This window comes from Arvicola amphibius, chromosome 5 (assembly GCF_903992535.2).
Source record: "Arvicola amphibius chromosome 5, mArvAmp1.2, whole genome shotgun sequence".
In the NCBI taxonomy this organism is placed as follows: domain Eukaryota; kingdom Metazoa; phylum Chordata; class Mammalia; order Rodentia; family Cricetidae; genus Arvicola; species Arvicola amphibius.
Genome location: NC_052051.1, coordinates 160,158,068 through 160,182,045, shown reverse-complemented (window position 1 = coordinate 160,182,045; position 23,978 = coordinate 160,158,068). Strand labels below are relative to the sequence as shown.

Below are 23,978 nucleotides of genomic sequence, written 5' to 3'. Positions count from 1 at the left end.
AGCTCTCTGCCAGTAATTCTTGAACTTATCATGTTGTTATTTATTTTCAGAATACCTCAATTTTCACATCCTTTATTCATTATGTATTAGTTTTTATGCACATTTCTTCACAAGTAGATTATTAATCACTTACTATAAACCAAGGAAATGGTGCTAGGAAGCACACTTATCTTATACAGCACTTTATACGTTCTTTATTTCCTGGAACTTACAAACCATTGTTTCTAAAAGTGCATTCAATGCATTTAAATGGGAATCAAAACCTGCAGAACTTTGCAATATCCTTGGAGATGCACAGAAAATTGCAAAGCAAGGTTTAGAGTTACTGCCTAATAATAGAATTTTCAACTATAAAATATACCAGAGTGAAAGAAAGTAAATATCTTTAGATTGCTTACCAAGGGCATGTCTCAAGTTTTGTAGAAGGTAGTAATGAATATCTGCAATTACTGTATGCCAACTCTGACTACATTGTTTTTACATGTACACAGGATTATTTTGCAGTGTCTCTGTACTTAGGGAGTTACTCTGATTGTACATTAAATGCTTCAGGCCACAAAGGTGAGACTGATTCAGTAGTATTTATCCATAGATAGGTAGAATATAGATAGATGATAGATAGATAGATAGATAGATAGATGATAGATAGATGATAGATAGATAGATAGATAGATGATAGATAGATGATAAATGATAGATAGATAGATAGATGATAGATAGATAGATAGATAGATAGATAGATAGATAGATAGATAGATGATCGATAGATAGACAGACAGACAGACAGACAGACAGTTGATAGATGATAGATAGGTAGATAGATAGATGATAGATAGATGATAGATAGATAGATAGATAGATAGATAGATAGATAGATAGATAGATGATAGATAGATAGATAGATAGATAGATGATAGATAGATGATAAATGATAGATAGATAGATAGATGATAGATAGATAGATAGATAGATGATAGATAGATGATAGATAGATAGATAGATGATAGATAGATAGATAGACAGACAGACAGACAGTTGATAGATGATAGATAGGTAGATAGATAGATGATAGATAGATGATAGATAGATAGATAGATAGATAGATAGATAGATAGATAGATAGATAGATAGATGATAGATAGATAGTCAGACAGATAGGTGATAGATAGATGATAGATAGATAAGGAATGATTTCTTGAAAAGGTTGTGTTTATGACAACCAGTTGACTATGTTAGGAAGCAGAATAAGCATCATGTGGAAGAGATTCTGCTTAGCTATTACTCTAATGTTTCAATGGTACAGTTTAAGCATTATGCAATCCTCACTACAAAGCATGTATGCAATGCTGTGGGATAATGCTCTTTTAACCTGTCAAGATTTTTATTGGTTTAATAAAGTTCTCATTGGCTAGGAGACAAGTAGGAAAGTATAAGCATGCTGACCAGACAAGGAAGAAAGATGAAAATGCTCCACTAATGTAGATGGAATGGTGGGCTGTGTCCCGCCACCTGGCTAGCTTTACCCAAAATAATTACACGGAAACTGTATTCTTTTAAATACTGCCTGGCCCCTGGCCTGTTATCTGTAGCTTCTTATTGGTTGATTCCCATATCTTGCTTTAACCCATATTTAGTAATTTATATAGCACCACGAGGTGGATCGCTTACCAGGAGAGATCCTAACCTGCGTCCATCTCGGAGAGGAGAGGCATGGTGACTCACTATGGCGACTGCTTGAAGCGTCTCCCCAACTCTGCTTCCTTTCTCCCACAATTCTGTTCTGTCTACTCCGCCTACCTAATTTTCTATCCTCTTAAAGGGCCAAGGCAGTTTCTTTATTAATAATGAAAGTAACACATAGACACTCCTCCATCACACTAAAAAAAGGTGCCAAGCCATGTGCTAAACATAGGTAAGAATTATGGGTTAATTTTAGTTGTAAGAGCTAGTTATAATAAGCCCGAGATAATAGGCCAAACAGTTTATAGTTTATATAAGCCTCTGTGTGTTTGTTTGTGACTGAACGGCTGTGGGGTCAGGTAGGACAAAGTTCTGTCTACAGCACAGTACAGTAATGTGCAATGAGAATGAACGAATGAGCAATGATAGCTTAGTGAACTCTCTTCAAAAAATAAAGAGAAGTAATGTTTTCCAGTGTACATTAATGTTGCCAAGGACAGTGAGGACACTTCCTTGATTTTCCCTATGCTTTTTGTTTCTTTGTAGAACGATTCAATGTTTATCTTATGCCTACACCCAACTTGGATATTTATGGTGAATGCACAATGCAGATCACTCATGAGAATATCTATCTCTGGGATATCCACAATGCCAAGGTCAAGCTGGTGATGTGGCCTCTTAGCTCACTAAGAAGATATGGTCGGGATTCAACGTGGTTCACCTTTGAGTCAGGAAGGTAAGTTCCAGTTTCATGACAGAAATGCAGCTATGTGTGTAACAGAGTCCTGTGATTATAAAAGGTCAAAGCTACCAAATACAAATACTTACTGCTTCTTATTAATGATTTGAAAAATATTATTAACGTAACAGTCTAATTACCCCAGTCAAACTCATTATAGTCTCAAACATGCAGATCAAGCTATTATAATGTAAGGTATTAAAATGTTATAATTTTGATACATTTTATGCAGTAATATTCCTATGCAATTAAATGTATTATTTTTGTGAGTTTATTAAAAGAAAATGATAATAAATGCTGTTTTAAAAAATTATATTTTACATTTTAGGTTTCAGATAAGTTATACAACTTCACCACATTTTATGCTGGTAATATTATTGATTAATTTAATATTCAAAATGACTGCAGAAATTTGTCTTTGCCACAATTGTCATAAAACAAATAGGTTGATTTTTGCATCACAGAATATGGCTGATAACCATATATGCTTGAAATGAATGGATTGCTCACAATTATTATGAATAGACATGATTATACATGAGCTTTGGACAACGAAATTAACATTTTTAATCCTCAGAACTCTTTGGGAAAATATACACCTAACATGAGACTTAAGTTGGGGCATTGTTTTTTCCACATCAGAATTAAAATCAAAGCCTCCTACTGTGTGAGTGCTCTGCCAGTGAACATCTTAAGCCTAGATTTAAAATTTCTATGTACATCAGTCTTCCCAGGTGGGAACTGATTTAACACACTGTTTAAATGAATTCATAGTCTTAAACAAAATCATGACTGAGGTTCCAATGTATGCGACATATCAACTTTAATCCATAACTTTCTTCATATAAAATGTTTAAATATTCAAGTATATTTGGGTTCTAATAATATTCGTCTTAGACAGATCACATATCTCTTAAAATTTAAGAACAAAAATCCCTCAGTTGCAGTAATTTTCATAGATGAAGTACTTTTACACCAAGAAAATATTACATTATCATGCTAATTTCTCTGAAGAACCTTGAATCTTGTGTTTACTTAGTAACTCGGAGCTCATCCAACTATTTATTCCTTTCTTCCTAGAAACTCAGGGTACAACAATGATCGTATTCTGTATAACAATTGAAAATAAAATTTTTAACACAAAGAATATTTTTAGACATGCACACTGCTTTAAAAATTATCACATTGAGCCGGCGGTGGTGGCGCACACCTTTAATCCCAGCACTCAGGAGGCAGAGGTAGACGGATCTCTGTGAGTTCGAGGCCAGCCTGGTCTACAATAGCTAGTTCCAGGACAGGCTCCAAAACCACAGAGAAACTCTGTCTGGAAAAACCAAAAAAAAAAAAAAAAAAGAAAATTATCACACTTTATAAAAGGGATGGTAATTCTCTAATGATTCACTTATCTAAAATATTGTTTACTAAACTAAAGATTAGTGTTATAGGGGAATAAATAGGTATATAAATAAGTTAATAAAGTGCTTATCTATAAGCATGAAGACCTAATTTTCATTCCAAAACATACATAATGAAAACAAAATACACAAACAAAGAACCTTGGGCATCATGGTCTGTCCCTGTAATCCAGTATTAATGAAGCAGAGACAGGAGGAAACCTGGGCATCTGTGGTCACCACCTAAGTTGTGGGCTGGGCCAGTGAAAGACCCTGGGTTGTTTAGTGGTGCTGTTGGTGAGGACGAATCACACCAGGTGGGGCTGATCTAATGGGAACTCACCAAGGCCAGCTGGACTGGTACTGATGGAGCATGTGATCAAACCAGACTCTCTGAACATGGCTGACAAGGAGGGCTGACTGAGAAGCCAAGGACAATGGCACTGGGTTTTGATTCTACTGCAGGTACTGGCTTTGTGGGAGCCTGTCTGTTTGGATGCTCCCCTTCCTAGACCTGGATGGAGGGGGGAAGTCCTTGGACTTCCCACAGGGCAGGGAACCCTGACTGCTCTTTGGACTGGAGAGGAAGGAGAAGGAGAGGTGGGGAGAGGGGGAGGAAGATGGGAGGAGGTGGAAATTTTTAATAAAATTTTTAATAAATTAAAAAAAATTGAGGTTTATTAGCAAAAGGGAAGGGTTGGGAAAGAAGAGGCATAAGTCCTGCAGTCTCTTCAGAGAAGCAGCTGGAAAACGGAGGCGGGACGAGCAGAATTTGATTTTAAAGGAGGTTTAGTGCATGTGCACAGAGACTGCCCAGCGATGAAGCATACACACACTGACTAGGTGTCAGTTGTAGGACCTTGGGCTGTCCAGGCATCTGCCTGAATGCTGACAATGCATATGCACAGGGGATGCTTTTAGCGACTACAGCTGAAGACCCTGGGGCAGGCTAGTTTATGCCTGAAATGCTAGCAAGCACTTAGACAGGGGGAGCAGTTGTGGTTGGTGATGTATTCTGTTAGGACCCATAAAGGCAGAACAGCATAATGGTAACACGTCTCAAAAGAGATCAATGATTTGACGATGAAACCCAAAGTTATCCCCTAGCGTCTGCACACACACACACATACACACACACACACACACACAGTCACACAGTGAGAAAGAGAGAGAGCACACAACACGAACTACTGTTGCTGGGCAGGGTGGTGCATACCTCTCCTTTATCTTTTTTTTTTTTTTAATTTGGGTTTTGATTTGTTAGGGAGGTTGTAAGGGCAGAGGGCAGATGTAACAAATCAAAACAAAACTTAAAAGAAAAAAAAGAAGAATCTTACTGTGAAAGCTGTAGTGTAGTATGTTAAATCATACAGTTTGCCATTTAGTCCATTCATATTTATTGCAAGTGTTCACTGCCATGAGTCATTGGTCTCGCTAGAGCCCTCTGGTTTTCTGCGATACCACCAATAATGGTCTGTCACTGGGGCTACTCTTGGATATGCTGGTTTCTGTGTCATAGAGATCCAGCCACTTCATATGCTCCAACAGTTCATAGATGAGGTGGATGCTGGGTGGGCCAACTCATAGCCCTGGTTCTGGGCCTGGGTGGAAGCTTTGCCTCATCTTCACTACCTGGTCAAGCTCTCCAACACTGCCTTGGCTACCTCACCCAACGTAAGTGGGTTCAGGGCCCATTCTTCTATATGCTGTAGCTGGTGTAGGGCAGGGCTAGTTCTCTCACTCTGTGACCCTGGAACCAGCTCTCTCGCCTGCCACAGACAGAAATGGGTGGAAGGGGAGGGCATCTTTTCCTCACCCACTTGGCAGACAAGGGAGGGCGGGGTCAGCACTCTTCTCGCCTTCAGTGTTGGCTCACCTGCATCCCCAGCAACAAGGTCAGCTGTAGTGTGCTGTCCAGACAGGAAGCAGAGCCACTACTTCAGGCAATTTAATACCTTGCTTTTAAAATTTTATTTATTTATTTTTATTTTTTAAAATAAGTATCGTTTCTCATTTTATATTCCAATCCCAGTTCCCATCCCCTCCCCTCCTCCTGCTTCTTTTCCCCACTCCCAACTCCTCAGAGAGGGTAAGGCTCCCCATGGAAAGACAACAAAGTTATTACATTATGATTCATAACAGTAGCAAAGTTAACATTATGAAGTACCAGTAGCAATAATTTTATGATGGGGTGGTCACCACACATGAGGAACTGCATTAAAGGGTCTTGGCATTATGAAATTTGAAAACTTATGCTCTAAAAACACAACCGGAAGAAATCCATTTCAAGCTAAGTGAGAACATATCCTACTAACATATTGATTTTGAGTTATCCATTCTTCAGAACTGTGAGATCATAATTTTCTTTAGCTAAAGCTGCTTGAAGGCTTGAGATTGACAACACCTTGAGGTTTAGATTCTAGACTGGATGAATGTGGAGAAGGTGGGCATTCATTTCTCTCTCCTCATATTATAGGTGTGGTGTGATAAGTTATTTTAAGTTCCTGTTGCCTTAACTTCTGTACTGTGATTGTGTGAATCCTGGCATTTTGAGCTAAAATAAACCTTTTATTCCCTAAGATGCTCTTTGTTAGGGTATTTTAGCACAGCAACAGAAATTAAACTAGGACAATAGTCATTGTCATAAATGCATAGCTTAAAATTATGAACTCACAGAAGTAACAAAAAGAAAATTCTCATTTAGTAGTAAAATGAAGGTAAAGGGTTTTTAAATCTAAATAGACACAATTAATGAGCCATATATTGAAGAATTTTGTGTCATCAAAACTAACTCTACCATTTTTCTGAAGACATCCTAGACAAAATGAAAATACAAGCCAGGGCCAGGGGAAAAATTAATGATATTATTGGAAAAAATCACATGTATTCACAACTACAATTTTTACAGCCCCTAATAAGACAGTAAACAGTCCATTCATAAAAGGGCCAAAGTGTTATCAGTTTATAAGAGAATCTCTACTGACACTCTGGAAAACACACAAAGAAAATATGGTCAGAAAATTGGTTACGAGGAACGATAAACTCAAACAAGGCTCCACTGCATCTCCCTTGTCAAAAGCAAAACAAAACACAGAATGCATCAATTAGAGGCAGAACAGTTCTGATTCTCTTGATAATATGAATAAAAACTGGCATACAATTTTCAGACATCTTTTGATAGTTTTAGATGTACCATATGACAGAAATTTTCACTTCTACGAGTTTATTTTTAAAATAATACTCATATCTGAATGTTCAGTGTCTTTCTGTATAAAAGTGAAAATAGAAACAATGCAATTTACAGCAAACGAGACTGGAAACAAAATTCATAGTATTGTTATTTAATATAATACTTCTTTCAAATAGCACTCCATTAAACCTAAGCCAAGAAACATTGTTCTAAGAAATATATATTAATACATTTGTACAAAATTTTGTGAGTCAAACTAATTTATACAGACAGAAAATTTGACGTATACAAATAATGCACTGCTCATATAAACAAAGAAACTTCAGGAGAGGAAAATATTCTATATCCTGAAACTCCAAAGTTTTCACTATTAAAAAAAGATTATTTGAATGATAAATTTTTTAATTGGCTCCATTTCACCAGTTCTTGGCATATGTATTTCTCAAAGCACCACACTGTATATAATGTAATTTATTTCTATTTTTACTAATATCCATTGTATAAAACTATAGGATTAACTGAGCTATTTCAAACATGCATATCATGTATTTGCTCATATTCACTCCCCCATTATTCTGACTTGTCTTATCCCTCTCTGCCTCTCACTAGTCCCACATGGCTTACTTTGTAGTTGAATAATTCCAAAAATATATGTTCTACAACCAGCCAAATACTGAAACCTAGATTTTCTAGTCTTATATAAAGTAAGATTATTTATTAGTTCATTGCATATATATGTAGTGAGTGTATGTGTGACTAACTACTGGAAACTAATAAAATTGATAAGTCAAACTACTCTTCTCATTGGCAGTCTTTGTCAAACATACTAATCAATAGTATTGTGCCACTATGTTATGAAAATAAAAGATAGGCATGGTATTTGACCACTGACCCTCACTTGTCCTCATGGTTATAATCATAACGCCTGAGCATCGGGGAGCACATACTCTGGTGAAGGCTGATGAAAGGAACCAAAGGTAGAAAACTCTGCTTCCTTGGTGAGGAACTGAGAGTTGCTTGCATTCATATTCTCACAACAGCTTGGAGCAATTGCTCTTTCACCATGATTGTAAATTTGCATTTTAAGAGCAAAAGAACCAACCAATTTTCCATGGAAGCTTGGTTTCCAAAAATATCACAAATTTACCAGACCTGCAGAATAAGTCACAGGTCTCCTGATTATGCTCATTTTTTTTTTTCTGTGAAAGACGACACTACTTTCAAACTGCTGACGCGGCAATTTCACTCCACATAACTGCATAAATGTTGGAAGCAAACATCCAAATGAGTGACAATTCTTGCATAACAAATTTCAAGCAAATTCAACCTTTTTTTTTAATAAAAATCATTGCTCAAAATGTGTTCTCTCATACTAAGTACAATGCTTAATACAACAAAGTTGGCATCTCCAAAATATAAAGTTTCATTAACTTTAATAATATGACCAGTGTTTGGAAGCCTTGAGAAAACCTGCTACCTAATTTTTAACAATTAGATAATAAGAAATAGGAAGAAATACTGCAGTATAATAACTATGAAGGGGTTATTAATGAAAACAAACACTGCACGTATATAATTAAGGATTCTGCTATTCCACAGACAGAATTTACTTATCCCTAAATATTTTAGGAGTATTAAGAAAAAACATCTTGTCTACTCTAATCAACTTCCAAGTGCAACAATTAAAAAGAAAAGGCAAAATAGAGATCATTTAAACATGCCGCGAGATCATGGAAGATATGTAATATATGAATATATAATATGGGTTTTTATTATGTATAGTGCATTGGACAGATTGAAGATCCCCATCTGAAATTCTCAATATGACAGTGTTTAAAATTTGGGGGATGTGCATATTTTGATATATTTTTATAGAACTTGCCAGTGAAGTGACCCTAATTTCAAAACCATATTCCATGTGGTCCAACATATGAAAATTTTGAGCCCATACATAACGCAGCAAAAGCTCAAGATTTTTTTTTTATCATTTCATATTTGGGTGCTTGGGTATTGGGAATGTTCAACAAGTATAATGTTTTAATTGCCCAAAGATATCTAGATTAGTACTTCTAAACAAGCCCAGAATCATCTCCATTCTTGCTTGCTATTTCTCTCAAAATAAAAGTTTCCCCTCAAGAGTATTAATAGGATTTCTGTCTTTATAAAAAAGAGATTTTTTGAATTGTTGATAATCATTCTGTAAATACTGTACTCTTTTATGCATTTTATATCCACCAAAGGATGTTCATGATAGATATTTTCGAAAATAAAAAGAGTGGGCATATGATTCAATCAATCTGAGGACAGTTTGGCTTTGTGTACAGAAATGACACCAGTTATGTGACCATTATCCCTGGAAGAAAGCAAAAAAATAATACACTTCAGCTAAGATACCGCTAATATATAAAATAGTAAACCCCAGCTCCATAAATAACAACATATAAAGCTATGTGCACCTATCTAGTAGACGAATTACCCAATGTGTTCCTTTATTTTCCTGTAGCCATGAATAGTGACCATATACTAGATGGGAGTATCAAACCAGAATTTCAAATGTCTCCCTATTGATTTTTACCCACATGAGTCTAGAAATCCTTCTTTGATTTAATGACTATTAGCAAAGTTTAGGAACTTTCTGAAGGAAAATTAAAAAGCCTAAAAGGAAGAACAAAACTGTCACTGTGATCCCAATAGACCAATTAGTGAAAAGCTATTCACACTAAAGCGCGTGTGGGTTCAATAAAAATGTATTGAACTTCAGAGTTAATGGACCAAAACTAAGATCAGAGCCTCCATTTCATGATAAGAATTGTTTCCTAGGGCATTTAATTAATACTTTATCCTATGGGAAAAATTGGTTCTATTATCATAGCAAGAGATTTACCAAATTAGATACTCCAAAAAAAAAAATCACTGTTTCTAAAAGGTTTTGTCTAACATACTTTTTTGCTATGATTTTTTCACATCACAGCCCTCCCCATTCCTGCCTTCCGCACTATGTAATTAACCTAATTAGATAGCATGATTGGATTATTTTCATGAAGTCAAAAACCTGACTTATTTTCTGAACTGTTGCTATTCATTCAGCGGATGCCATGTTAAGAACTAGAGAAGTAAAGATGAGAAGCACATTGTCTGGCCTTAAGCAGTTCAAGGGGCAACATAGATGGGTCTATGAATGGCTACAGTAAAATGTACAGACTGCAAAAAGAGAAATTCCACGAGGTTTATAAATCAGAAAAATAAGTTAAATTAGTTTGAATAAGTTAATGGTGGTTGCTCCACATATTATTCATGGCTAAACACAGTAAAATATGTCTCTCAATCATACTAATATGATACAGGCCTGAACAAATTGCCAGGGCAGATAGATTAAGAAGCTGAGGCTGTTGCTGTTGTGAAGTTGAAATGGACCAAACACCTCAGCTGTCAATGCAGGGTAATAAGACAGAGGAACTATCTAGTAGGTGTTGCAGGCTGAACTGTGTGTCTCTGAAATTAATGTGTAAAACCATTGTCCTCAGTATTTCACAGTGGGGATGAAGTCTTTACAAAGTTAATTAAGTTACATAAGGTCATGATCCAGTAGGACTCATGACTGTCCTTGTACAGAGAAGGAAAAAGAAATCTCTCTCCTCTTCTACTTCCATGCAGCATACAGAAGAAAATCCAGGTGAAGACAAGTAAAGTACCTATCTCCCAGCAAAGAAAAGGCCTGAATCAGAGCCAACCATGCTGGGCACTGATCTCAGACTACTATGTAACTGTGAGAAAGAAATTTCCATCATCTAGGACCCATAATCTTTGGTATTTTGTTAAGAAGCCTGAGATAAATGGTACAAATAAAATCAAATATTCTGGCACAGAAATTATGCATATGACTACTTTAAACAGCTCAGTGTCATGAACACTGTGCTGTCCAGTTCCATCTAAGGGAGTGAGGAAACATAGGGCAGTGTGTGGAATATTTGGGAAGTGTCAATGCTTCTGCTACAATCATATCTCTAATATTTTTTTAAAAAATATTTTTTCATATTATCTTCACATCAATCTCTCCATAAGAGCAAGAACCTCCCAAAAGTGCCACACTTTCAGATTGTAGGTCAAAGTTCAGTCTGTAGGGAATTTGTAATGTAGGCAACATTGGCTTAAGATATCAGAAGAATGATTCCAGAGGAATGATCTAAAAGGATCATTTCTCTGCCTCCATCTATCATATGAGATAAGCAATAGTTTAAGAGGGAAAGGAATTTTTTCATTGCAAATACTCCCTAAAAAAAGAGATGATTGGAAGCCATGGCACAGTCTACTCGCAAAACATGGTTAGGTGGAAATCTTGAGAGTCTGACTTTGAGCTCTAATAAAGATCCTTAACCTCTTTCTTCTCTTTCAGCAGGAACTTGCTCATCCTCCCATTACTTCCTCTCTGCCTTGCCCCAGTTGGGAGGATTTATCTTCACCAATCTCCTTGACTATGTCTAACATGGACATAGGAAAAGGTTCTTGTTAGGTGTTACAAGTTTCTGAGCTACTTGTACAACTGAGGAATGATTCTAGAGGTCTGAGGCATATCAGATCGTGAGCCCCAAGGAAGTAGGAGAATGGCAAGAAAGACCGAAACTTCCTACAGGCTTTAACCTTTCTTCAGCAGAAGAGTGCAACCAAAGCTGTAACCAAAAGCAGCATTTGTTGTCCAGAAAAATCTCAGGCAAAACAGCTGTCAGTAACAGTAGTTGTTGGATCAAGTATAAAAGACAGTGTAGAGAGAGTCAACCACTTAGTGTATAAGCTGGAAATAAAGTTCATCCTCGGTGTGGATGCTCGAAAACATTCCAGACAGGGGTTATTCCAGACAGGGGAAATTTTGTCGACAGAAATCAACCACTACTAAAGAGGACTCACACAAAGCTATCTACATGATCTGAAAGCAAATGTCATATAAATCATTTCCATTTCGCTCTTCTGTATAGAACTAATAGTAATGTATCTGAAACATCACCATGGTCTGACAATACAAACATTTCTAAATAAAATATGTGAGTGAGTGAGTGGTTAGCCTATTATAAACTAAAAAATAGCAAGGGTCATAAACATTTTATTTCTCTCAATAAAATGATAGAATATCATCTAATGGCTTATACATTCAATTAATCTGGTCATATGTACCAAATTTTTTTTTCTTTTTTCTTTTTTTGGTTTTTCGAGACAGGGTTTCTCTGCAGCTTTTTTAGAGCCTGTCCTGGAACTAGCTCTTGTAGACTAGGCTGGCCTCGAACTCAGAGATCCGCCTGCCTCTCCCTCCCGAGTGCTGGGATTAAAGGCGTGCACCACCACTGCCCGGCCTATATGTACCAAAATTTAAGGAAAGATTTTTTTTTTTTTTTTTTTTTTTTTAGAAATAGTTATCATATCTGCTGCGATTGTTTATCCTCCACTATCACCATGATCTTCTGGTCTGAAAGTTAGTTCCCTGACTTTATCAGATTTCCATAGCAAAGTTTCACTTTAACACATTCAATGTCCCATCTAATAAAGAGATGATGGTAGACACAGTATCCATAGTTAGTGGTTATCTTGATTCTTTAGCAACCAATAGTCTTAGCATTGTTACAAAGATTGTATGTCATCTCTTTGTGGTTTTAAAATTTGTCTCTTTTGCTGTTTGACATCATAATTACACCATTTCCCTGTCCTTTTCCTGCCTTCACTCCTACATATCCCCCTATTTTCTATCAAATTCATGGCTTCTTGTTTTCATTAAGTTGTGTTATATACATATATAATAATTATACATTTTTACACACATATATTTCCAAATACAAAAAGACACCCTGCTCTGTCTAAATAATTTCATATATGTTCTCAGGGCTTACCATTTGATATTAGCTAACCAGCTGGTTATGTTCTTCCCTGGGGAAGAATATTTCTTCTGTTCAAATTATTGTTTTGTTGCCTGATATTTTTGTGTAGGACTGGGGACTCTTGAGGGTTCCCATTTCTACATAAGCTTGTCTACTAATATTATTCATGTTCAACTTAAGTTTAGGCAGTCATGGCAGTGGTACTTAGTAAATATAGATTACAACATTCCTAGGACACACAACCAAACATTAAACTCACTCATCTTTTGATTCTAACAATATTTTTAAATCCTCTTAAAGATAGGGGGTTTTATAGATGAGCTCCGTATGAATTGTGACTTGGACCCACAATTCTATGTTTTGATTGATTTGGGTATAGATTTCTATAATGGTCTCCATCTGTTGCAAAGAGAAATTTCCTTGATAAAGTAGTGAGGGCTATACTTCTCTGTAGGTATAAGGACAAATATTCAAAATGTAGTTATGTAGTTAGAGAACGTTCTGGTTTAGTAACGTTGTGGTTGTGGATTCTTCTTCATTCACCTGGGTGTTTAGTAGATTTTCAGTTCTAGCATAATGTTCTTGTTGAGTAAAAGCTCCTATGTATAGCACAAACAGAAGAGCTAATTAAATACATTAGATGTACATGCACACCACAGTACAGGTATATCCGAGGGATCAAGAAGGATTTCTTTGAAAGACACATTCTTCCATGTGAAAAGTTAATAGGATATGGCCTTACAGTGCCAGGTATAAGCATCCCAAAACAGACATGTGACTTGAACATAATTATAGTTATTGGTTACCTTAAAGAATATTATTTAATGAAATAGTAACAACTGCTTCCTGAAAATCAGACCAATCCATTTTAATTTGACATTTGTAATGAAAGTGTTATGTTTACACTCGTCACTTGATCTGATCTAACTAATCAACAATAGGGACAAATAGCAATTAAATTTATACTATTGTGCAAGAATTGTAACAGGCTGGTGAAAAATAAAGTGTCACTCCATGTTAGAAGTACTGGAAGCAAAGTCTTCCTGACTTTGTGTCCTATGTGGGTTCAGTAAATTAACCTATTCACATGAGCCTTACTTGTATAAAAACAAAAGAAATCCATTTAATGTAGGAACAAGCTGAAAACACAACAAATATTGCCATGTTCATCTTGAAGGAAGCAAGCTACAATTCAGAATAAAACGGGAAGTCTCATTTTAACCTTTTAGTTAAAACAAGAATAAAAATATTTGAAAGAGTAGCTATCAGAGTAAAGTAGGGTAAGGGGGAGAAAAGACAGTAGTTCTCTTTAGACATCTTGGTGAGATAAGAGATGTCTTCTCTGTGGAATGCGATGGAGAAGGGTCATCTGTCTATGTGTTACTTTCATTGGTTAATAAAGAAACTGCCTTGGCCCTTTGATAGGACAGAAAATTAGGTAGGCAGAGTAGACAGAACAGAATTGTGGGAGAAAGAAAGCAGAGTCAGGCAGACGCTTCAGGCAGTTGCCATGCCTCTCCTCTCTGAGACGGACACAGGCTAAGATCTCTCCTGGTAAGACACCACCTCGTGGTGCTACACAGATTACTAAATATGGGTTAAAACAAGATGTGAGAATTAGCCAATAAGAGGCTGGAACTAATGGGCCAGGCAGTGTTTAAAAGAATACAGTTTTCACGTAATTATTTTGGGTGTAAAGCTAGCCAGGAAGCCAGGAGCTGGGTGGCGGGACGCAGCCCGCTGCTCCTTCTACAGGAATGCTTTTAGCAGGGAGTTACTCATTTTGGATTGTCTGGCAAGCAAACCTACAATACATCCCAGAACTCTATGGAATGGCACTTACATTAAACATTTGAGCTTTAAAGGACATGCCCCTAATCCTGCATTCCCTTATATGTGCCATAGTCTTTCTCTTAAATTCCTCAAGTATCTGGGTTAGTCACATTCAAAGCTTAAAACAAGGCCCTGTGGGGATGTTTCAGAGTCCCCAAACCTCTATCTGCCTTGCCTGTGCACCCTTGATAACTAGTATTAGTGGCTAAGTTAATATTTAGTAATATGTTTTTAAAATGTGACCACTTTTGCCTTAAACACCAATATTCTCAATTATGTTTGCTAGAAAATTGACAAAATAACTTTAAACAGGTATTATGCCTCTTTCATGTTCCTTTCCAATTCTTAGAAGTAAATATGTTTATAGGAAGAAAATGTCAAAATAGTAAATAAAATCAATTTGCAACCACGTTGAAATATAGCGACGTATCCCAGCAGCGTAATAAAAAGATAAGAATGGGATGTTGTAAGGTAAGTCACCTCGCTGTTAAATATTTTTATATTTGTAGATAAATGTCTTGCAAATAAATGTTTTATTTGCACAAAGACTCTTAAAATGCAATGAATCTATCTATATATAAACTTAGATAAACGGAGCTACGTCTTCATTGATGCACAGAATTTATCTAAAAACATTTTTAAAGACAATACAAAGTGTGTCTTTTGAATTGTACCACATAACTTATCTGACATATTTCTTTTATTGCTATTATTAACTAGAAGTCACTAGAATGCAAACCATGTTAAGACCAAATCTGGTAGTTTTGCATCATATTTATTAAATTTTGTCATAGTATGCAGTAGCCTATACTAGATTCAGGGTATAAAATCTACAGGATACAAGCCTATACTGAATATTCTGTACTCCCTTGTGGCTCAGTTTCTTCATCTTAAGTGAGAGTTTTTCATAGATTGTGCAATTGTTTTTAAAAGAAGATGAGATGATACATACCCAAAACCTTTACCACAGTGTAGACAAAGAACAGCATGGAGAGCTATGGGTATCAGTAAAACCTTGTCATGTCTCTTGTATTATTTTACAGTAGAAAATGAATTTTAAAAAGATTAATTCTATCTATTTTAGAAGAAATTATAACAATGTTCTTGTGCAGTGCCCCTGCATGTAAACCTAAAAAGCATATGACTTGGTCATTTTTCAAACTGTAAGAGCTTAACTCCTTCACATACCATACTCCACTTTACACAATTGTCCATCGGAGGCATTGTCCACAACAGTCCTGATGGGAAAAGAGAAACATGCAATTAACATTGGGCTTCTTTGGAAAGATGAGCTCCCTCAACCTTATGGCCTTTAAAATCAGGACTGTCTAAAATAACATTTGGGTAACTCATGCTTCATTACTTTGCAATGGTATTGTACTTGAACGAAGTCAAATCAGGTTCCGAATTGTTCTTGTTGGCATGGAAAGTCCCCATTGACCTTCTATTTGCTTTCCTATTACCACTCTAAACCCACTTGGTGGTATTGAAGGCTACCCTAATTTCACTTATTATATTACCGTTAAGTAACAGAAATTGGTTTATTCAAAACAGAGCTAGAGAACAACCCACCAGTAATCCCTCTGGAATTAAGTTATTTGTAAAAAAGAAAGTTTAATCAAAAGAAAAACAAATGCCTTAGCAACACCATCTCAGGGACTGAGTACCACATATGTTCAAGTGGATACATTTGTAGTTTTCCCAGGTGAGGCAGACAAGCCAAGAGGGTAAATTCTGACATGTAACCTTTGCACCTCATTAAGGGAACATTCTTTTCTACTTGCCACAGTGTAGAATATCACTTAGCTGACAATATTCTGTAAGCTGGCTAGTGAGCAGCTAACTGAAACATTTTAGCTGAGAAGGACAATATAAAATGAGAACTATGAGATAATTTAAAATTCTGCTAATATAGTAAATTAGAAATGACAAACTAAATATGCTGCAAGGGCATTCTGTGATAAGTGTCTGTGCTTGTTTGTTTTTGTGGGATTAGTGAAGGCTTTTACTACAAAAACTGGGTCTTACTGTATGCAGATAAGTTCTGCTTGTTCAGGATCATAGCTACCATGTTACTTTTACCCTGATCTGCCTTAAAACACCCCTCCCTATTTGAGGATTCTAACTACCACTTTAAGATACTTATCAGACTGTCTCCACTTGTCTAGGGTTTCCTTGAATGACAACTCTGCAGAAATGGAAAAACTGCTTTCCTCTGGTTATCTATGCTTGAACTTTGACTTTTTTCTTTAATTGCATTTCCACCCCAGAAGGGTGTCTGAAATTTCACTCCCTTCAGTAAGAAGAACTTCTGAATTAGTGCCAAGCTTGAAATAGGCACACAAGAAACAGGCTAGTCAACCTACCCTGGTACCTGGGGAAAGTTGATCTAATTTATGTCCCCACAGTTCTCTATAGCTCGAGATTTCTGTCCTGCCTGGTCCTGCAGATATTCAGTTCTGAAGAATCACACAGAGGCTTATATTAATTATAAACTGTTTGATCTATTAGCACAGACTTATTATTTACTAGCCTTTACAACTTAAATTAACCCATAATTCTTATCTATTTATAGTCATGTGATTTGGTAACTTTTCTCAGTGCAACATTTTCATCTTGCTTCCTCTGCCTCTGGGTGCCAACTACAGACTGAGCCTTCTCTCTTCCCAGAATCCCCCTAGTCTGGTTGTTCCACCTACACGCCCTGCCTGTCTCCAGGCCAATCAGCATTTTATTAAACCAATACAAGTGTGAAAGTGTGAATCTTTATAGTGTACAAGAGCATTATCCCACAACAGTTTTCCATTTTCCTAGAATCTCAAATGGTTGTGCGTCTGACGACTCTCACTCAGCACAATATTTTGAGAGCAATTCATTGTTTCATGTAGAGTTTACTCTCTCCTGAGTAGTGGAATGTAGTACAGCTGTTTAATCTGTCACCAGTCAAGAATAAAGCATTTCTTTTTTTTCTTTAAAAAACAGGAAAAAGAGTTGGGATTATGTGTGTGCATATGCAACTGTCTGTGGGCATGTTCACATGTGAGTGCAGGTACCTACAGAGACCTGAAAAGGGTCTACAGATGACTGAGCTGACCCACTTTTGTGCTTCTAACTAAACTGCGATCTCCTAAAAGAGTATTACAAAGTTCTTAACTGCTGAGTCATCTTGCCAGCACACATGTTTTAGGGTCTTGCTTCACATACACCCATTTGTTCTGTTTAAAGAAATAATTCTAATACTGGAGGTTCAGTGTCTTTTGTGGTTGTCACAATATACAAAAGAATCAAGGGTTACTCGTGAGGCTCATGGCCTTATTAATAAAGAATCTAAGAACAGGCTCAAAGGTAAACTCAGGGAAATTTTTATTAGCATTTAAAAAATATTTCCAGGGCCAGCAAGCTGTAAATCTCAACAGCTGCCTAAGAGTGTATGGATAGAAGGGGTGGGGAGTAATGACTTTAAGGTGGCAATGAGGTCAGACACACAGCTGACAAGCAGCCATATGATAAGAAAGAAAGCTCTAGAGAAAGAATAATGAAGTCCAAATGTTGGGGAAACCCAAAGAGTTAAGGAAAACTAACTTAGAAAGGAGAGAGAAGGAAGATGGGAGCTTTAATCTTTCATTTAAGGAAAGCAGGCAGACATATGAAGTTGTGTGTCTGGGGTTTCATAAGTTTCTCTTCTAGAGAAGGGAGCTCTGGAAAGGAAGGATGCAGTATTTCATTTAAATCCTAATTACTCTACCTATCTCCTTAGCATGGCCTAAGGCAAGCCAACCTCCCTAACTGGTCTCTTGGCTGAGTTACTATAAAAGTCCAGAAAGATTGTTGGTTATCCACCCAAGCCAGAAATTTTATTTCCTTGACCAGAAGGTGTGTTTTTTTCTACTCTAACAATTCTTTCACTGATTATGTATCAAAGTGGGAGACTAACTTACTTTTTCTATAAGTTTTTCAACAACCAATATAGGTTTATTTCTCGATTTTAATCCATATATCATATAAAACTTCATAGCATGAAGCTTATATAGTACAAAGATAAGCAGATAAAAGTGTTCTCAAACATCATTTATAATTTCTCTTTTTAAGATGTAAAACCAGAACTTTGAGAAATATAAAAAATATGAAAAGATAAAAGTAGGATATTAAAGTTTTAATTTTCTTAGTAAGTACTTTAAATAAAAATTTCATGTTGCTTTAGTAAGTATAATAACACAAAATTTCCTTTGAATGCACAGACAATGGCTTTAGTTGATTTTATTATTATTTATGGTAGGAGATAAGGAGATGATTGCAATTGAATAAATATCTTTTTTAAGAAAGGATCTCAAGATGTACAAGCAAGGCTAGAGAGTGAGGGAGCAAACAACCCATCTCAACTGTGAACAGAAGTGGAAAACTGAAGGCATGGGCTTTTATTATGGGACTGACAAAGCCCAGGTAAAGGGTTTAGGATTAGCTTATTTCTGTGCTATCAGCTGGCTCTGCACATCAAGGCTATCTGTCCTGGTCTGGTGCCCAACTTTAAGGTAATTAGGGTAGAAGGACAGTGGCTTAGGAAGGTGGAAACACTAAATAAAGGCAGAGAAAGTGTGGACATTGGATGGATGAGTTTGCATTTGTAAAGCATATTTTGAGGTAAGCTGTTCAGTATTTGAGAGTTGGCTGAAGTGCAGGTCTTCCAGACTTTATGGTCCAACTGACAAAAAATTAAAATATATAATTAAAACATTTTTCTCAGTATATTTCTTTAAGAAATCCTTTGAAATTATTTGTTTTAGAAATTATTTAAACATCTTTTGATTATATTTTTTATCGTTTTTTAAAAAAACATGATTTATTTTGTGCATTCAGCTATTTAGTTTGCATGTTTTTCTGTGCACCATGTGTGTGTGTGTAGTGCCCAAAGAAGTCAAAAGAGAACATTGGATCCCATTGAACTGGAGTTACATATGGTTGTGAGGCGTGAGGCGGGTGCTGAAACTGAACATGGTTGGTCCTTTGGCAGAGCAATGAACACTCAATGTCTGGGCTATGTATCTCTTCAGCCCTATGACATATCTTTAAAAAATGGTAGAAGGTTCTTTTCTAGACTATGCAGCTCAATTCTATGTCACCGTTGACAAAGGAAAGACATAGTAAGGAATCTGTACTACTGTTCACACTGAATGCTAAAGACAGGAATAAAATTTGTTGTTCCTGAAATTTGGATTTTACTGAATGTTAAAGTGATTTGGGAAAATTAAGGAGAAAAAATGGGGTAAACCCACAAAAGTTGACTAAACGCTGAAGCAGATAAATTTTAATTAAACATGCCAATACACTGAATTGTGGATCCTCTCTTCAGCAAGCAACAAATCAATATGAGTTGGAAATAATAAAAGGGCATGCTTCATCAAAAACTGAACTATGATTCAGGGACGGAAAATAAAAAGGCAATAAAATCGTTAGAGAAATTATTTCTCTGTAGTTATGATGAAGATCCCATTTATCTTTAAGAGGGAAGAGCATTTATGCCTTGTCTATGAAGAGTGCACAATCAGTTTCTATTGTATCAGTAGCTCATAAAGATAGAATCTGCCTGGTATTTTTATGGTAGTCATGAATTCTACTACTCCAATGAGCCCAATAAGAGCCATTGTGAATACCAGGTCATCTCTAATCTACTGGCTCTCTCTTTGCCCCTCATTATTTGATGGCTCCAAAGAGAGCATTAAATCCTAGAAAAAAATTAAACATCAATTAAAAAGGCAGGAATGTATATTTCTAATCATAATACAACCTGCACTATAAAGATTGTGAACAATGGCTTTATACTTACTTATATATTAAAATCATAATAAACCTGTTGTTTTAAAAGAAAAGATAATATAGTAAAATTTTTTTTAAAAAGTGCAGTTGTTTATATATAAAGGCTCTATATGTTTGCACATTGTTGTGCATTAACATATTTCACAACAAATATTAGTTAAAATACAACTTAGCAAATACAACTTGCACTGATGAAGTTCAAATATATGCCTTATTACTTGATATACTTTATTAAGCCAATTAATAACTTGATTCCCCCAAATGTTACAGCTATAATCATATTTTTCATAATACATCTAAATACTATTAGTATAATTTTAACACATACCAATTATTAATCACAGTATTTACCATTATTTTTTATATTGACATTACGTATAGTTGGCAATTATATTATTAAGTGTATTACTGTCAAAGTTATTGCTTTTATCTATAATCCTTATTTACATCCTCTTACTCATATGTGCAAAAATCTATAATAATGAAGCCAACCTAGATCTCAAGCTGTTGCTACCACATTACCAAACCCTTCTGAAATTGCCTAATGCAGGAAATTTATTTATATCACAACATCTAGTTAGTTTTATGAGTTAGCAATTGGCTCTTTTCCTACTAAGGAAGCATAAGAATGCTTTTACTAAATTCATAAGCCTCTGTTACTTCAGTGTAAATATATACAAATTAATTTTGTGCTTTCAAAATGCATTGGTTTTTAATTGCAAAGCATTTAATCCTAATTCATATCCCTTTATTTCTCAAAATATTAAGTTATAGTCAATATTTTGCTACTATTATTTGCTGAAATTTTCTTCATCTATTAGATCATTCTGTCTGAAGTACTGATCTAACATGCAGCACATACAGAGGCAGTACCTTAAGGATAATGTGCATGAATTGTCTTAGAATGAAGAAAACATGTGTCTTAGAACACAGTTTTCCTTTTAAATATAAAATCTCTAGCACAGGCATATTTTAAGAAAAAAACAAGAGCAAAGCTTTATGAGAAAACTAAAGCAAAAATAAAAAGATAGAGAATAATAACCTTTAAATTACCAGATATCAAATTTATTATCTGTAGACATCAAGATAAATATGCTTGCAATACACAATGACTGAGAATTTCATCAATGACATTGGCTGTGGTGGCACTTGCTTCGAGGATTTGCTGAAGGAGAATTTCATCAATGAATAGGAAACTTCTAAAACAATGAGCAAATGAGAATTCTTAAACAAACAAATTTAATGTTCCAATGTTTATTTACTATCCAGACCTTAATAGTATTGAACAACCACAGTTATTACTTGAAGTAGTGATACCTAGCATCATTGCCATCATCATCACCATTTCTCACAGTTATCCGAGCTAACCAAGTTGAGCTGAGTAATTCTCAAAGACAATTGCAATCCAAGGATGACTTGGAAAGGCATCATTACAAAGCTTTCTGTAGTTATAGATAGGGAGCTGGATCTTATCTCTCATGGAGATTTCAAGTAGGACAAATCAAGTTGTTAACCCCACTGACTCACAACATCTTCAGTGTGACCCAGAAATTGAATTGCAAAAGCAAACAACCTGTGAGGTGGGAACCAATTTACATAACCTTGAACCAGAAGTTATGCATATTCAATTTTATATGAAGTGTGTCATTTGGGTGATATCATCTTCAACAAGAATTATATAAGAACTCCGATTTGATATTAGTAGTGACAAAAATATGTCAGGTCTATGTAATACACGTACACAATATGAGCTAATAAAATGTACATAACAGCAAGTCATGGTGCTCATGACCTATAAACCTCGTGCGTGGGAGACTGGGGAATGAGGATGGCCATTGGAGTCTAGGCCAGCCTGGTCTATAGAGAGAGGTCCAGGGAATCCTGAACTAAAAGATGGGAACCTACCACTAAAAGGCACAGACAATGAAAACGAAAACAAACAAGCAACAACAACAACAACAACAAAGAAAACCCGTGCAACTGTAGAATTGTTATACCTGAAACAATAAGTCATCAATAAAAGAAAGGTAAAAAAAAATCAAACACTTTAAAAAAATCACAGTGAAAAGAAAAGAATGTAAGTAAACTTGAGAAAGAGAGACGTTTCTCATTCAGAAATGAAGTATTGGAAAGAGAACAGAGAAAATTAGAGAGATACAAATTTTTTGATAGAATTGTGGAAAGATTTCAACAAGAACAAAAGACACCAGAACATAGAGTCAAGAATTTCTAGTAAAAATAGCTGGGCAAATTTGAAAGAAAATCTCATTTTAGAAACAACGTGCTTTCAGGAATCGTGATGTAAGTTATGGCTGCTATCTATGTAGGAGTTATACAAGCTAGGAGATGAAGGAATGATACTTGTGCTGTTCTAGGGTGAAATGACCATCTACTTCACATGAAAAAATTATCTCAAGGAAGCAAAACCTGAAAAAATTTCTTCCCCAGCAAACCCACATTAAAGTTTAAGCATACTGAAGCAAACTTCAGGAAAAAGAAAACTGTTTCTAGAAAAGAGGTTAAAGGCACCACAGAACAATGAAAGGATACATGAAAAGAGAAAAGATGTGGGAGTGAAAGGACTCAGGCTAAATTTATTCAAAAGTGAAAATACAGAAAACTCACGTTAATTTGCCTGTTCAGTCTTGAAGAGCAACAGGCTAAGGTTTGTTTATATCAGGTTGTTAAAACTGACACACAAGGACAAAATAAGAACAATCTGCATGAGGAAAACTATAAGAATTTGATAAAGGTAAAAAAAAAACAAATAAATAGGGAGTTGCCTCTATTCATGAATAGGACTATCAACATCCCCCAAACATTTCTTCTCTACTTAATCTGCAGATTAAGTGCAAACTCAATCAAAATCCCAGCAACTTATTAATTTTTTGTTAAAAGTTTTTTTATATTCTATAAGGCAATATTGTTATAATTTATTACATTAATATTGATAAGTTAATTACAAATTTTACATGGAAAGGCAAAAGGCTTGAATAAGTCAATGCCACATAGAAGCAAAAATAAATGTTATTAGACCAGCATTACAAAGCTTCAAGACTTTGCATGAAGGAAAGCAGTCCAGACAATGTAGATTGGCAAGAGAACAGATGAATAGATTAATAACAGAGAGATACACTAAAGGTAATAAACTCAACTCCTGTTTAAAAAGTAATATAACATAGCAAATGTATCATTTTCAGCAAATGTTATTAGAATTTCTGAATATCCACATGAAAATAAAATTAAATCTAGATATGATGTTTTAAATACAATTCTAAGTAGGTTATAAACTTAAATGTGAAGTTCAAAGCTATAAGCCCTGAAATAGATAACATAGGAGCAAATCTTGATTACTTCAGGCACTTCAGGCATGGGGATTATTTTTAGACACACATAAGACAAAAGCACCACCCATGAAATAGCTAACATATGGAACTTCATTTAAGTTAAAAAAACTTCTGTTCTATGAA

The 23,978-nt window shown here is 35.5% G+C and overlaps 1 protein-coding gene across 1 annotated transcript in view; it reads left to right on the top strand.

The window, feature by feature from the left end:
• Positions 1–23,978, top strand: part of Dok6 (docking protein 6) — a 309,537-nt gene that overhangs the window by 183,253 nt on the left and 102,306 nt on the right. The window contains exon 5 of the mRNA XM_038331279.1: positions 2,227–2,416. Within this exon, the coding sequence (XP_038187207.1) occupies positions 2,227–2,416 (190 nt within the window). The remainder of the gene's footprint in view (positions 1–2,226; positions 2,417–23,978) is intronic.